Genomic DNA, 14922 nt, shown 5'->3' with positions numbered 1-14922 from the left:
ATTCAATTCACGCAACTGTCAATATAACACCTTGCTCAAGGTCATGGCTAACCATCAAGGGTGGTGGTTCAATGGCCCAAAGAAATCTCCAAAGTGGTTAGGCATGTATTAGGGCGTGAATTCGAATTTTCGCAATGAAAAATTTTCACATATGTCTGATTAGTATTAGTCACCTTAGTTCCCATTGATGTCCTGGTGGGGCTGAGTCAGGTTATAGTTCAGTTGGACTTAAGGGAATGCCTGCAGTTCCCACCGTCTAGGCCCCTCCTATGCGGCTTCCAGCGGGTAAGTACTATTATAGTCACGCCCAGGTAGGATAGCTACAATTGATCTCCCTGGCCCACTTTTTTTTTAAAAGGCTCACGGCTAACCTTTTACGAAATTAACGATTTAATTAAGCATGCATGTGAGTATACTATTAATTGTCTTTTCAAATACATAAATGAAAGACAGAGACCGGGTTCAAAAACTCTATGATCTCTGCTTTGACTTTATGTTAAAATATCATTTATTCTAAAAACTTATAAGTCAATAAAAAATGATAAATCATGTAACCATTTAAATCTAACTTTAAGGATTGCACCATTTATGTAAACCCTACTCTCACACTGGCCAAGGGCCAACGCCACTTAATTAGTATAGTGTCTCATTCGTTTCCCATTGCTGTCTTCCCAACACTAGCTCACATGAAAATCCAATTCAATGTCACCCTCCTTTGGTTGTTAATGCTCTTTTGCAAGGGCACGTTGGTAATGTTACGTATCCATCAATCTAGCATTGGACCTATATGTATGTTCCTATATCATAATTTCATGACATATGTGGCGTCAAAAAAGTATTTATATGTATATTTGCACCATTTTTAATACGTGTTTTAAAGTCGTGATGTGCATGAAATTATTAGAACTTTACAATTAAGCGTGCTAATACAAGAGTAGTACTAAGATGGTGATTTCCTAAAAAGTCTAATTTTGAAGAACAAAAAATGGACAATATTGTGTTATTGGGATGAGATGTTACAACATAGCTAGGTGTGGGTTCTATACCAATTCTAAATTTAACAACTTTTTTTTTTTTTATTAATAGCAAATTCGTATATCATGATTTGTTTGAGTAATTCTATATAGCAGCTTTTTATTTATCTTTTATATTTAAATTAGTTGATGTAGCGTGATGTCCTACAAGATATGATACGTTAAAATAATATTTTTTATTGACAGGGTCGGAAGAAATCACGTCACACATAACTTGGCAGACAAAATTTCAATTACTATTGAAGTGATTGGAATCATTATTAGCGTGTTCCAACTGTTTTTGTTATTTAAGTTTAATTATTGACCAACATCCTATTACTAGGTCTTGTTAATTAGTTTATTTGAGACAAAAACAAAAACACAGATATGTTTCATTTTCGTAATGTATCAATATTGTTCTATTCTAATATAATATGGAGAGGTGTGATATGTCCCGGAGCAAAACTATTAATTGGAAAAGGGCAAGTAACCTACCATATCACACTCGAAAGATCTGAGAGTGGAAGCAGTTTTATTATATGTGTAATATATTATAAAGGGGCCCTTGGATGGCGAAAAGGACCGAGAATCACTGAATAAATGTTTAGCTTAAATTATATTTTCTTTAATTTGTTTATACAGTGCATTTACCGCTCAACAAATGTTTAGCTAAAATTTTGCTTAAAAGAGTTTTTTATTTTTTATTATTTTTTATTTTATTTTTTAAAATTATCAACTCTTTAAAGTATTTATATTTGACTCAACATTTTTGCTATTGACTTCACTAATATTTATTACAAAAAAATTATAAAAAAAAAAAAAGGTGTGTTTGTTTGACTCAACATTTTTGCTATTGACTTTCACTAATATTTACTACAAAAAAATTATAAAAAAAAAAAAAAAAGGTGTGTTTGTGGCACACGTTTTTTAAATAATAAGAATCAAATTATAATAAACGCCAGAAAATATGTTCCTGGCATTTATTTTCTAGCCTATTCTTTATGCCTGCAACTCAGTGTCAGACAAGGAAGACACACACATGCATGTGCCAGGAAGATGCACTCTTGCTGACACAAGAGCTTGTGCCATTAAATTGGTGGAATGTATTAAAACAATTTGGTTATACGGAAATCCCGTATAACCAAATTTTTTAAAACCTATAAAATAAATTTCAAAATTACAAAAAATATGATAAGATTATAATGAACAATAGATATTGATAAACAGACTTACACGTGAAGTTCAAAATATACAAACAACTATAATCTTATCTTAAGATAATGCCGTTACAAGTATTCAAAAAATATACAATTAAAATAAGAGATATGATAGGGGTTCAACTGAACCCCATCTAAGACCAAACTTTTATTTACGCGGTACAAAGCTACATAAGAGTTGTGTCAGGTTCAAAATTAAAATTTTAAAAAAGAGACAAAAATCAAAACATATGTTCACAAAAGTTTACAGTGGCACAGTACATAAGAGTTGTGTCCGGTTTAAAATTAAAATTTTTAAAAAGAGACAAAAATCAAAACATATATCCACAAAAGTTGGATCTTAGATGGGACTCAGTTAAACCCCTATCATATCTCTTAAAATAAACTGAATACAATCAAAACAATCCAAGATTATGAGATAATTAAGATTATCTTATGCAATCTCTGACTTGATTTGAAACTCTAATTTGGTCTTCTATATGTTCTTCATTAATAGTTAGTTGGCATGTTATATATATTTGGAGATCCAATAAAGATGACCCCTCCTCTCGAAGTCCTTCCCGTAAGGCTTAAACTGCAAACAAACAAACACAAAACAATGAATAAATAAAAGAATCAAAACATACCACTAGATTCGATCAAAAAACAGAAAAAACACACCAAAAAAAAATTGAAATGCCATTTCTGATCAAACAATAAAAAATATAGGATTTTTTTATGAATGAGCCTCCAACTAATTCAAACCATAAATCCAACAAAACCACCACATAAATCGAAATCCAACAATACCTAAATCAAAACCCTAAATCAAAATCGTACATATTAAATCAAGCCCAAACGAGAGAGAGAAGAAAAACACACATCGATGGCGGTGGTGCAAGCTTCATGGTGGAGAGAGGCATAGCGCGTGATTGAGATAGGGATAATTTGTTAGAAGATAAATGTGAGAAAAAAAAAATATATATATATATGAGAGATTTTAGGGATATATACAATATGGCGAAATTATCTTTTTTCCAATTTCCTGCACCCCAAATAGGAAATTATTGGCATATACATGTATATGCCATTAAAAGCGTTAAACGAAATGCACTTTCTTGGTGTATAAATGTATGTCTTGCATGCGCTAGGGAAATAAATTTATTTAATGTCGTATATATATACGCCGTGCATTTATTTTAAGAATAGTGGCGTATCAGAAAATACGCTAAGATAGAAATTGTCAAAGTACTGATGCTTTGGCCCTATGCTAGTATTAAAAACGCTAGGAATTGGGCTTTTTTGTAGTGATATTCGATTTTACATGCTTATTCTTTATTTATTTTCACTATTTTAAAAAATTAGAGAATCATATTTGACTCTGTTTTTTTAATGTATTATTTTTGAACTATTGTGCTTAGTAAATTTGTTGAGCACGGAAGCAGCTAGCGAAATTCTTAGCCAAAGTGACTATCTCGATGAAAATAAAAACAAAAAATTGTTTTACAAGGCTAACTTTTCAACCATTTTAACTAACAAAATCAAGAAGGGGTGACTTCAATTACATGCATCACGAGAGCTGTTTCTCCTCCCCTATGCTCTATGATTTTTTTTTTCTCCAAATTTATTGTGTCCCCTAGGAGGATCTTCCCTCCTCCTCCTCTTCTCTTTTTTTTTTTTTTTTGCGTCATTTTTTATCTTTCTTTTGTCTGCAACTTGAAAGTCAAATCTATTATGCTTCATCCACACATCTGCATGCCACCTAGCACCGTCGCCATCCTCCGCTCCCCTGCCGCCACAATCTGTTCTAGCACATATGCAACTGTGTCTCCCCAGCACTTATATGTAGCACGACAGGGGTGTAAACGAGCCGAGCTTAAGCGAGCTTCCCTTGTTCAAGCTTGGCTCGTTTAAATTTTACTCGAGCCCGAGCTCGAGCTAATAATAAGTCGAGCCAAGCCAGCTCGCGAGCTGGCTCTTTTATTTAATGTTTTTGTTTTAAAATTTTTTTTTAACTTCAAGTACTCTTAAACGGCTTAAGAAGTTAGTTTGCATATGAATATTTGCTTAGCCTGACTAGTCGAGTATGGAGCCTGAGTCAATACAGCAAGGCATTTGGTTTCAAAGAGAGAGGATATGCATCCTTTTATAAATAAGCAAACTTGGAGATTGATGTTTTCTTAACAATGTGGGACAAGTTAACAGGTTGCATTCAGACTGCATTGGGACAACGCCCCTACAAAAAAATATTTTTTTAACGTCTCTCTCTCAATCCCCCTCACCAGTCACAACGGATCTTCCACCTGAACTCTCATTTTCCACTCTCTCACTCACTCACTAGACATGTAGTGATAGTGTTTGGGTCTGTTTGATTCATCAATAGTTTATGTCTTTCGCAATCTCCCTCAATAGGTTTTACTTGATTATTCTTCCTTTCGTTTGGATCTGCTCTAATTGAATCGAGATTTTTTTAATGATTGCTCTCTCTCTCTTTCATCACGAAGGGTCTAGAATTTTTCATTCTCTAACGCTTAAATATAAATGCAATTTTAAGGTTTTAATAATTATGAGATTTATAATTAATTATCTATTACTTAGTTTATATATATATATATATATATATATATATACACACACACTCGAGCTTATACGAGCTGTTCACGAGCTTAGCCGAGTCGAGCCGAGCTTGCTTCGTTTAATATTCGAGCCAGGATTTGTGTTCATGAAGTGCTTCATTTAATATTCGAGTTAAGCACGAGCCGAGCTTATGCGAGCCGAGCCCGAGCTTGCTCGCGAGATGCTTCGCTCACTTAACAGCCCTAAGCACGTGCCGTCAATGCCACAACCGATTTTTTGTCAACGCGTTAGATTGTTAGCACTCTCTTTTCTTTCTCTTTGGATCTCCAAACCTGGTACCTTTTCTTGACTTTGGGGAACCATAGATCTGGTTGCAACTTCTTTTTTGGTGTCTTCCACCCTTTCCATGCCAAGTACCACCCTTATTGGAGAGCATGGTGAAGCTTATCTCCAACAGCTCCGATTCAACCTTTTTCAATACTTGCCCTTGGCCTTGATATAGTGCGTTAGTCACTTTCCGTAGTTGTTACTTTGTTGGTAGTTCCATTATCGAGGACAATCCCTCTGCTACAACCTTTTGCAGCCACTCCAATTGTTTCAATGTGTTATGTCATTTATTTGACCAATTCTTAATAGTTTTAATCACTTCTAGTTGTTGTTTTGGGGGTTACCTTCGTTTTTATTTTTTTATCACTAATTTTAAATATTCAACTTTCATCCTATCAAATTGATGTAATAGCATCTATCAGCTCTTAGATCCGCATCTATTAAAAAAGAACTGGAGCAGATGTAATAAGTCACAATATTTGAAAACATATTTATGACTATAATAATAAAAAGTTTCGCCATGTACATCACAAATAATATTTATTTTTTGGGAGTAAAGACTTTAATGGTAAAGTGGATAGAATTATTCAACTAAACCCACGAGAAGTTGTCCTAGAGGAAATGACATGCAAAACCTCCTTCCTTCTATTTAAGGGCAATGCCCCTACCTGTTTTCTCAACACATTCTCCTTACCTTCTAGCCATTGTGTTTTGTTAGTACCTCTAACTAGTTGGCTTTGTAATACAACTACCTGCAAAAATGAGTCTATTTGGGAAGGTGGAGGCTGATGTAGAAATTAAAGCTCCTGCTGAAAAGTTTCATGAGGTTTTAAGTGGCAGGCCACACCACATATCCAATGTCTGCCCTGACAAAGTGCAGGGTTGTGCTTTGCATGAAGGTGATTGGGGCAATGAGGGCTCTGTCATCTACTGGGATTATGTCCATGGTAATTTAGGAATTCTATTCTTTCATTTCCTTGGCAATGTATAGCATGCATGATGTTAATTAATATCTTTAAATATTGTTTCTTGTCTTGTGAAATCATAGATGGGCAAGCCAAAGGTGCTAAGGAGAAAATTGAAGCAATAGATGATACAAACAAGTCGGTCACTTTCAAAGTGATTGAAGGCGATCTTCTGCAGGAGTACAAGAGCTTCAAAATCATTGTTCAAGCTACTCCCAAGGGTGGGGGCAGCTTGGTCCACTGGAGCTTGGAATACGAGAAGCTGAAGGAGGATGTTCCAGAACCAAATACATTGCTTCAGCTTCTAATTGATATCAGCAAAGACATTGGTGCTCACCTTACCGCATAGACAAAAAGGATGTACTTCTACAATAAAAGATCGGGAGTGTTACTGTGTGTTTTATTCTATCATGCAAGTCTGTATATGAATGTTAGTTTTTGTGTGGTCGTATTGAAGCCACTTATTACAGGCACCCATATACTAGATCTTATATATGGGTCAAATGAATCCGGGGCTTTTGTAATATGTGTGACAGCTTATATATTGCTGAAGCAGCTTATATATTGCTGAATCCGGGGCTTTTGCATATATATGTTTTAAATTGTGTGGACTTACTGAAGCAGCTTATATATTGCTGGGATATGCGGTTACTATTAATTACAAGTTATTTAATTATCTAGTTGATGAAACCCAATTTAGGGGTTGGCCTAGTGGTGGAGGCTTGCGGCTTCTAGGGATATTACCCCTTGAAGTCTCGAGTTCGAAACTTCCTAGGTGCTACCTCCCTCTTGGGGCTAGCCACCTGGGCAAAGTCAGTGACTCAATATCCAATGCTCTGAGTGGTGTAGTGTATTGGACCAGAAATTAGTCTAATGGATCCTAATTGGGCCTCTATGCTTGGTTGACAACCGACACGCAAAGTGGGGTGTAGTCCAAGTACTGCCTAGCCTATAAGTGAAACCAGGATCACCCTCAGATCACCCTCATAATATATATATATATATATATATATATATATATATATATAGTCCTTTTTTTTTCTAATTATATATATATAGTCCTTGAATATGAAGATCCTAGCCTTGGCTCATTCGTTTTTCATTCCTCTTTAGAACATGTTTGGCTTGCTGGAAATTTCTGGTTTTAGGGTGTGTTCATGATTGTAGCATGTTTGGCTTGCTGGCTTTCTAACTAGAAATTTTTTAATAAACATGAATACAAGATCTTTGGTCTGCTGGGAAAGCTTTCCAGTACATACCTTTGTTTAATTTGCATATGATGTTTTAGTTAATCAAAATATTTTTCAGCAAGCCAAACATGTTAGTAAAAAAGACAATCAGGAAAAACTTTTCAGCAAGTCAAACATGCTCAAATTATTAATCAAAACATGTTATTAAGGATTTATAACATAAAAAAATAAATATAAATATAAAAAAAAATTAAAAATTAAAAAAAAAAAACCTATTATGCAATTAATTAATTATGCTGAAATAAACTTACTGCTTTAAAAAATAAATAAAAAAAAACATGATATATAATATTCAAGTAAACATGCTGTATATTAAACATGAAATTGCTATCTATTTTTTCATGACTCATATATTATTGGAAAAGAAAAATGGTATACACCCACACCGTACAGTATTCGAGTCAAACTTATATGGTGGATACATTGTTGTCAATGCTTTTATCCTGACCCTCATTTTAGAGGAGCTTGCAACTTATCCTATACGTCCGTTTTTTGCAAACTTGTCAATCTGACTGATGTCAAGGATTCTATCCATTCCACTTGCCACGAGAAACCTACAAAGGTCCAATAACATAAATCATATATATAACAAACTACAATAAATAAATATTTGTGTGGAAAATGATGGGGGAGATAAATGGCTTACTTATCCCTGAGAACTCTTGTCATGGATTGGCAGCCTCCAGGGACAATGGATTGCATATTAACAGCAATATTTGGGTTGTGAATACTCTGCCGGAGGTGAACCCAACCATGCTCTCCATGTTGTTCATCAGAAACTTTAACCCTGAATTTGCAGCATTATGTATAAAATTTTCAATTAAAAACTAAAATATACAATTAAATACTGAAATATAAAACCTTTTTTTTTTTTTTTTTGAAACTCCACTTAAGCTTTTAAGTGCTTTTGGAATCATCTTCATAAATTTAAAACATTCTCAATTTAGTTTATCCAACTTTAAAAAATTTCCAATGCTACCTATCCGTCGGGTTTCTCTATTAAATCCTAATAAATAATTAACCCTCAAACATAAAAAATAACAAAGGATTAAAATTTTAAAAAAAAATAAAATAAAAAAAGGTAAAATTTTGCTGTCGGGCTAACCCACAGCCAAGTCGTTGGTTCCATATTTTTTCAAATAATTTTTAATACAGGGTATAAGGGATATATATTTCACCTATACTCAGTTTGATTTAACCCCAAACCTTAACGGTAGGTAAGTGTGATATTGCAAACTTTTTAAAGTTTGATATGCTACTAATTTGAGAATTTTAAAAGTTTATGGAGATAATTACAAAAGCAGAATTAACTGTAGTTCCAATTTTTTCTTTTTCTTTCTTTTTTTTTTTTTTTTTGATCTTTGGCACCTGTACATGTGAGCATCAATGGAAGCTGGAGTGTCATTAGAGTCAGCAAGGCATCCCTCGCTCACCCAACAGTCTCCACAGGAGTCCAGTTCCCACCCTTTAAGCCAACCATCCTACAATTAAATAAGAATTTGCTGCAATTAAAAGCCTCCATGTTTAATGGATAATGATTACCATCGATCTATTGAAAGCTAGAAAATTGTGGTAAATATTGGAAGTACCTCAATGTAGGTTCGAAACGTTTCTATTGCCTCAACAGCTTTGGCCTTTGCATGCCTAGGCTCGGAGATGATGTTCATTCTCATATTCATAGATTCCAAAGGCTCTTCAAGATCTTTTATGAGACTACCTATCCCTTCATCCGATCCTGCAAGCTTCATCCGTACCATTTCAATGATGATTTTTACCACCATGTAAGCCCCTATACAACAGATTCATAAAAGATTTTTAGTTTTGATAAGCCTACAGGAATTAACATATTTAATTTAAACATGGAAATCAGAAAGCAAAAGATGTTAGAATAGAATTCTATTCTAATTAAACAGAAAAGTAATTGCTTTTAAGGTGTGTTATAAAGTCGCTTTCTTTAAAAAATTATTTGATCCTACAACTTCTAATGAATTGGTATGCATTGGATTACAGCAAACATTTCTCCATAATACAGTTGAGCCCAAAAATCCTATGTAGTTTAGTTGTATTCACAAAACAAAACCAAACCTAAACATCTTCATATTTTCTATTCTAACAAAAAAGAGATGCGTACAATAATTTTTAAGAATACATAAGATTTTTAGAGATACTAAAGAAGATATAATTTCCTGTGTTATGAAAATTGATCAACAATGGATTATTTATAGTGAAAAAACTATAATATCGTAATGCACAGCTAGCACACGTGCATGGTGCTTCGCACCGTATTAGAACATAAGTGCATACACACAAGCACGGCTTATTTTAAAATAATAGTGATAATTTCTCTTAGAATCCCTGAACTACCATGTGTTTTAAAAAGACCCCCAAAATTTTAAAAACTCTCAATTTTACTTCCTCAACTTTCAGTTTGATGCAATTGATCACCTCTGTCAATTTTTTTCTGTTAAACCCTAACGGAAACCATTAAAAATACCAAATTACCATTCAATTTTTTTTTAAAAAAAAAAATTAATTTGAAATCAAGAGTAAATTTAGAATTTTATAAAAACGTCGTGGGTATAAATGTCATTTTCTCATTTTTAATGTCTAGAAATTGACGGAGGGAGTATATTACATCAAATTGAAAGTTCACATGATGAAATTAAGAATTTTTAAAATTTAAAAGATCCTCTCAAAACGAGTAGTAATTTAGTGTCTTAAGTCAAGTTTTCCCAAAACAATAACTTGGTGTGAGAGGTCTTTAATTATAAATACCAACTTGACTTTCTCTTTTTCCAACCTACATTCTTTCTTCCAAAATTCTTTAATACCTTCCATCGAAAACACTCTCAATTCAAACCACAAACTAAATATATATTCCTATTAATTTTGGAAAATGTTTGAACAAATTAAAGATGCATATATATATATATAAACTACAAACTAACCGTCATCAAGGAAATGATTCTCTTTAAGAGCACCATGGCCGGAAGTCTCCATCATCAGATGTGTTTCAACACCATCCCTGTTGAGCTGAACTCCCTTGTCGATGACATTCCGGTAACCAACACGATATAAGCAATGGTGACCCCCTCTTTCGATTACAAATTTTGAAAGAGCCATACTTGTACGTGCGTCGGTCACGATGTTTGTTCCGGGATGCTCCCGCAGAACGATTGCAGACATGAGCGCAATCAGCTTATCCCCATTGATCGGGTTGCCTTTGTTGTCGACAATGCCACTCCGGTCGACGTCGGTGTCGAAAACAATTCCGAGATCGGCGGAGTTTTCCAACACCGCAGCTCGGGTTAGCGACATGGCGGTTTTGTCTTCTGGGTTGGGGATATGGTTGGGGAACATTCCATCTGGGTTGAGGTGGAGAGAGCCGAACGTGTCTGCTCCGAGCTTGTCTAGGACATCCCATGTGAAGAAGCCACCTGATCCATTCCCAGCATTCACAATTATCTGCAAATTTTAGAGGATGCAATGGCATCAAAAAATAGTGCAGTGCAGGCCAGAAGTTTTTATTGAAACGGCATGAATTACAAATATATTAAGATAACGGGGCAAAAGCATGAATAAAAAATTTATTAACATTAATATATAAAAACTAGAATTAGTATCTATTCAATACTCATAAAAAAATATAGATAAATGCAAAATTGGTCTTTATGGTTGGCTTAAATTACAAATCACTCTATATGGTATAAAAAATAATTTATAGGTCTTTATAGTTGGCCTAAATTACAAATCATCATGCAGTATAAAAAATATTTTATAGGTCCTTAAGGTATACCAAAATAACAATTTACTCCCAAAATTCAATTTCATTATGTAACTTAACAAAATCTATCACTTTGTCACGTCATATTCAATAAAAACACAACACGTATTATTATTATATTTTTAGTTTCAAAAATGATAATTAGGATTTTTAACATCATTTTACAACGAGAAATGCTAGGGTCAATAAATTCCCCATATTTGGCTCATATTCACTGACAATTAACCATTAGATTTGTGAAATCTACCATTGACTTATGTGAAATCTACATAAGTCTACAAATCCAACGGTTAATTCTAAGGGAATATGGGCCAAATATGGAGAACTTATTGACCCATAGCATTTCTCTTTTACAACACCAACTAAGATTATACATCAGCCATCACTCCACGTCATATGGCTACAGTAAATTAACCTAATATCTTATATCTCCAAAATTTTAGCCATGCATAACCCTCCCTTATCTTCATCTTCATCAGCCGTTTCACAAAATGCGACTGTCAAATACACGCAAAATGATCACAAATCATGGCAAGGAAGATGAAAATGAGGGAGGCTTATGCACGGAGTAATATTTTTGGGATAAAAGAGATTAAGTTAATTTACTATAACAATATAATGTGACAACGTAACGAATTCTGTTATGTTACTTAAGAAAAATTAATTTTAGTGAGTAAACTATTATTTTGGCCTACCCTGATGACTTATAAATTATTTGTTATACCACATGAAGTGATTTATAATTTAGGCCAACTACAGACTACAGGGACCTATAAATTATTTGTTATACTACATGGAGTAATTTGTAATTTATGACAACCTCAATGACCAATTTTGTATTTATCCCTAACAAATAAACAAAAGAAAAGAATCAATGTTATTGTTTCTTTATATTTTTCAATTTTTAACTCAAAAGCCTATCAAAATAGAACCCGACATTCTATTGTAGCTATGCCACTTCAATTTCTCTATGTTGCTGCTCTTGCAGAATTAAAAACTCTTTTATGTTGCTTCTGAAAGCTATTGCTCATGCATGCTTAATTTTTGTAATAATAGATTAGGTTATTTATTTATTGCTCATCATAGATTTGGACTATTTCAAGCTTGGTTAGGAAATGATTTTTGCCATAAAACTTTCATGAACTTTCACGTATTTTGAAAGTACCCCCAAAGTTTAAAAACTCTCAATTAAATGTATCAAACTTTCAATTGCTCCATTCCGTTAGAATTTTTATTATAATAAAAAAAAAATGTAAAGATTCAGACTTCTTTTTAATATATAATAACATATTTGCAATAATTTTGCAACTTCTTTGCTATTTTTTATAATTAAAAAAAATAGGGGCATTTTGGGCATTTTGACCAAAAGTAATGAAAAATCTTAATAAAATGGGGTAATTGAAAGAAATTGAAAGTTTGATACCCTTAATTTAGAGTTTTTAAATTTTAGAGTAACATTATCAAAATGAGTGAAAGTTTAAAAGAGTTTTATCAAATTTTCCTTAAAATGTTTTTAAAAAGTGGAAAGGGGCATGGCCGGTAGAGGAGTGCAGTACACTTTCTTGAATTGAGTAGGATCAAGGGCTCAATATTTACCGTAAATATATATATATATATATATATATATATTTAGGCAAAAACATACACAGGGACATGAATGTAATACCTGAAGATTGAAGAACACAGGGAGAATAATACTTAAAGAAGTTAACTAGCACATATATATGCAGATTATGTGAAGAGATTTTGGAGAGGCAAAGTTAAGGGATAAGGCTATGTTGCAATACAAGTGGACGTGCAATTTTCGAGAAATAATTGGAAAGATTTTGAACATATGCAGTCACGTGGTGGAACACAAAATTAAAACAGAAACAAACAAACAAACATAGGAAGAAAACAGAGATGATGAGAGAGTCAGAGTCAGAGATACCTGAAATCCTTGCAGTGGAGTGTCGTAGTGCAATGGATGGTTGACTCTCTCCTTGATGATGTCCCGGAGGTGCTTCGCATAACTGCTCATGAAATCAACTCTTGTCGGAGGAGATGTCAGCATGGTTGACGCTTTTGTGACCCTATTTGCATACTTCCGGGCAGCTTTGTCGCATATTTCCTCCACTTCCGGCGACGTCAGCCCCCCTTTTTTAGTGAAAAATTTTAGACCATTTCGGGTGAAGGGTAAGTGAGATGCCGTCATCTGAAATCACAGCAATTAATTTCAAGTCTTCAAATATCTCAATTGGTTAATTGCCCTCTATCTCTAACCTATATATTCTTAAGATTAATTAATATGTTCATTAATCCTAAGTTGTATAGAAAAATAGTACAATTAATCCACCGGTCATGAGTAAGACTAAATTTTTCGTTACTAAAAACCATAAAACCCCGTGGGATTGGCTCGAGTGATCATAAGTAACTTATCACGAAGCATCAGATCTAAAGTTCAATTTTCTTGAGTACAAACAATTTCTTGAAGTTATTTCTACGAGCTTTACCCAACCAATGTGGACAGAAGCGCTTTGCATGCACGGTGTCTCGAAAATCTAGTTGGGGAAAACTCGTATACCCCAGTTATCAAAAAAATAAAAGAAAAAAGGTTTTTGTAAAGATGTGTAATAAGTAACTCTACCATTATGGAAGCATCGTAAGCAAATGCAGGCAACAATGTAGTCATGAAACAAGCTGGAGTAGTGGCTAGTCCTATATCAAACACCAAACAACCAGCACGAGAAAGACCTGCAAACACAGCAACACTCAAAGATGCTCCGGATATCCGGGGATCCCTGCCTAGAGAAACCCTAACATCTTCAACAGCCACTCCTCTTTCCTTCTCCAACCCATTGATAACCCATTCACCGAAACTCTCTGCAATGGCTTCCACAGCGGGCGGTGTAAGGTCCACCGTCCGACCCTTCTCACGTTCCAACGCCACCCCGCGAACATCCGACCCGTTCTGGAGCCTCCTAATCTTGTCCATTTCTTCATCCACCACCACAACTTCATTATACTTTACAGTGCTAGAAGAATTTGCGCATATAACTTTTGCTAAACGCAGTGAAAGAGAGAAATTAAGATGAGTGGCATGGAAAGGCCGTGCTGCCGAAGATGATGGCGGAAAGCTTGTTTTTCGGACATTGCCTTGCAAATGTATTGGCAGTGTGGAAGTACTGGAAGCCATTGTTTCCGTTCAAGATAGAGCTAGCCTCTTGGTTTGGTTCAAAGATTTTGTGGAGACGATTTTTGGACCAAGCAAACAAGTTGGAAAGATAAGATTAACCCAATAAAACGGAACCTTACAATTCCATGTCCAAATATCTTGGGAAAGGAGAAATATCTTCAGAGAAACTTCCAAACTGCAAGATTTTTATTTTGTTTTATTAATTTAAGCCATGCAGCTAGCTATTTATTTGCATGAGGATGTGCAATTGGTATTTCTATACGACGAAGGTATATTCTTATGAGTCGTGATTCAGAGTACACGGCATTCTTAGCACGCCGTGCAAAAAAATAATAATAATAATATTTTAATGCAAAAAAAAAAAAAAAAATTGTCGGCGTGCTATTTTATTTTACCCTATTCTTATTGCGGTGCTATTGAGGTCCTTGGATCATTTAAAACGTGCAAGTCATGTGGAATTTTGGAATAGGAAAACCATTATATGTGTAGATTCTGTGATTGAAGAAGAGATGAGATTGGGGAATCACTACAAAAAAAGGGATAGGTTTTTTACGTGGCCAACAGTAACTCAACTTTTGCCACGTCAATAATTATTGACGTGGCAAAAGTGATACGTCAATAATTATTTTATTAAC

The 14922-nt window shown here is 34.2% G+C and overlaps 2 protein-coding genes across 2 annotated transcripts; one reads left to right on the top strand and one right to left on the bottom strand.

The window, feature by feature from the left end:
* The first annotated feature begins 5873 nt into the window (after positions 1 to 5873).
* LOC132177323 (MLP-like protein 31) lies at positions 5874 to 6427 on the top strand. Its single transcript, XM_059589592.2, has 2 exons — positions 5874 to 6060; positions 6162 to 6427. Exons 1-2 carry the CDS (start codon positions 5874 to 5876, stop codon positions 6425 to 6427), a joined length of 453 nt encoding a protein of 150 aa, XP_059445575.2.
* Positions 6428 to 7690: 1263 nt separating this feature from the next.
* Positions 7691 to 14287, bottom strand: LOC132178178 (phosphoglucomutase, putative / glucose phosphomutase). The gene is made up of 7 exons (XM_059590630.2): positions 13739 to 14287; positions 13043 to 13306; positions 10277 to 10793; positions 8918 to 9117; positions 8697 to 8809; positions 7975 to 8115; positions 7691 to 7882 (listed from the first exon to the last, which is right to left on the bottom strand). The coding sequence occupies exons 1-7, from the start codon at positions 14285 to 14287 to the stop codon at positions 7801 to 7803; spliced, it is 1866 nt and encodes a 621-aa protein (XP_059446613.2). The 3' UTR covers positions 7691 to 7800.
* Between the last annotated feature and the right edge of the window lie 635 nt (positions 14288 to 14922).

The sequence above is a fragment of the Corylus avellana genome, chromosome 4 (assembly GCF_965113065.1).
Source record: "Corylus avellana chromosome 4, dhCorAvel1.hap1.2, whole genome shotgun sequence".
Lineage (NCBI taxonomy): Eukaryota > Viridiplantae > Streptophyta > Magnoliopsida > Fagales > Betulaceae > Corylus > Corylus avellana.
Note: the sequence above shows the minus strand (reverse complement) of the source record. Positions and strands in the feature narration are given on the sequence as shown.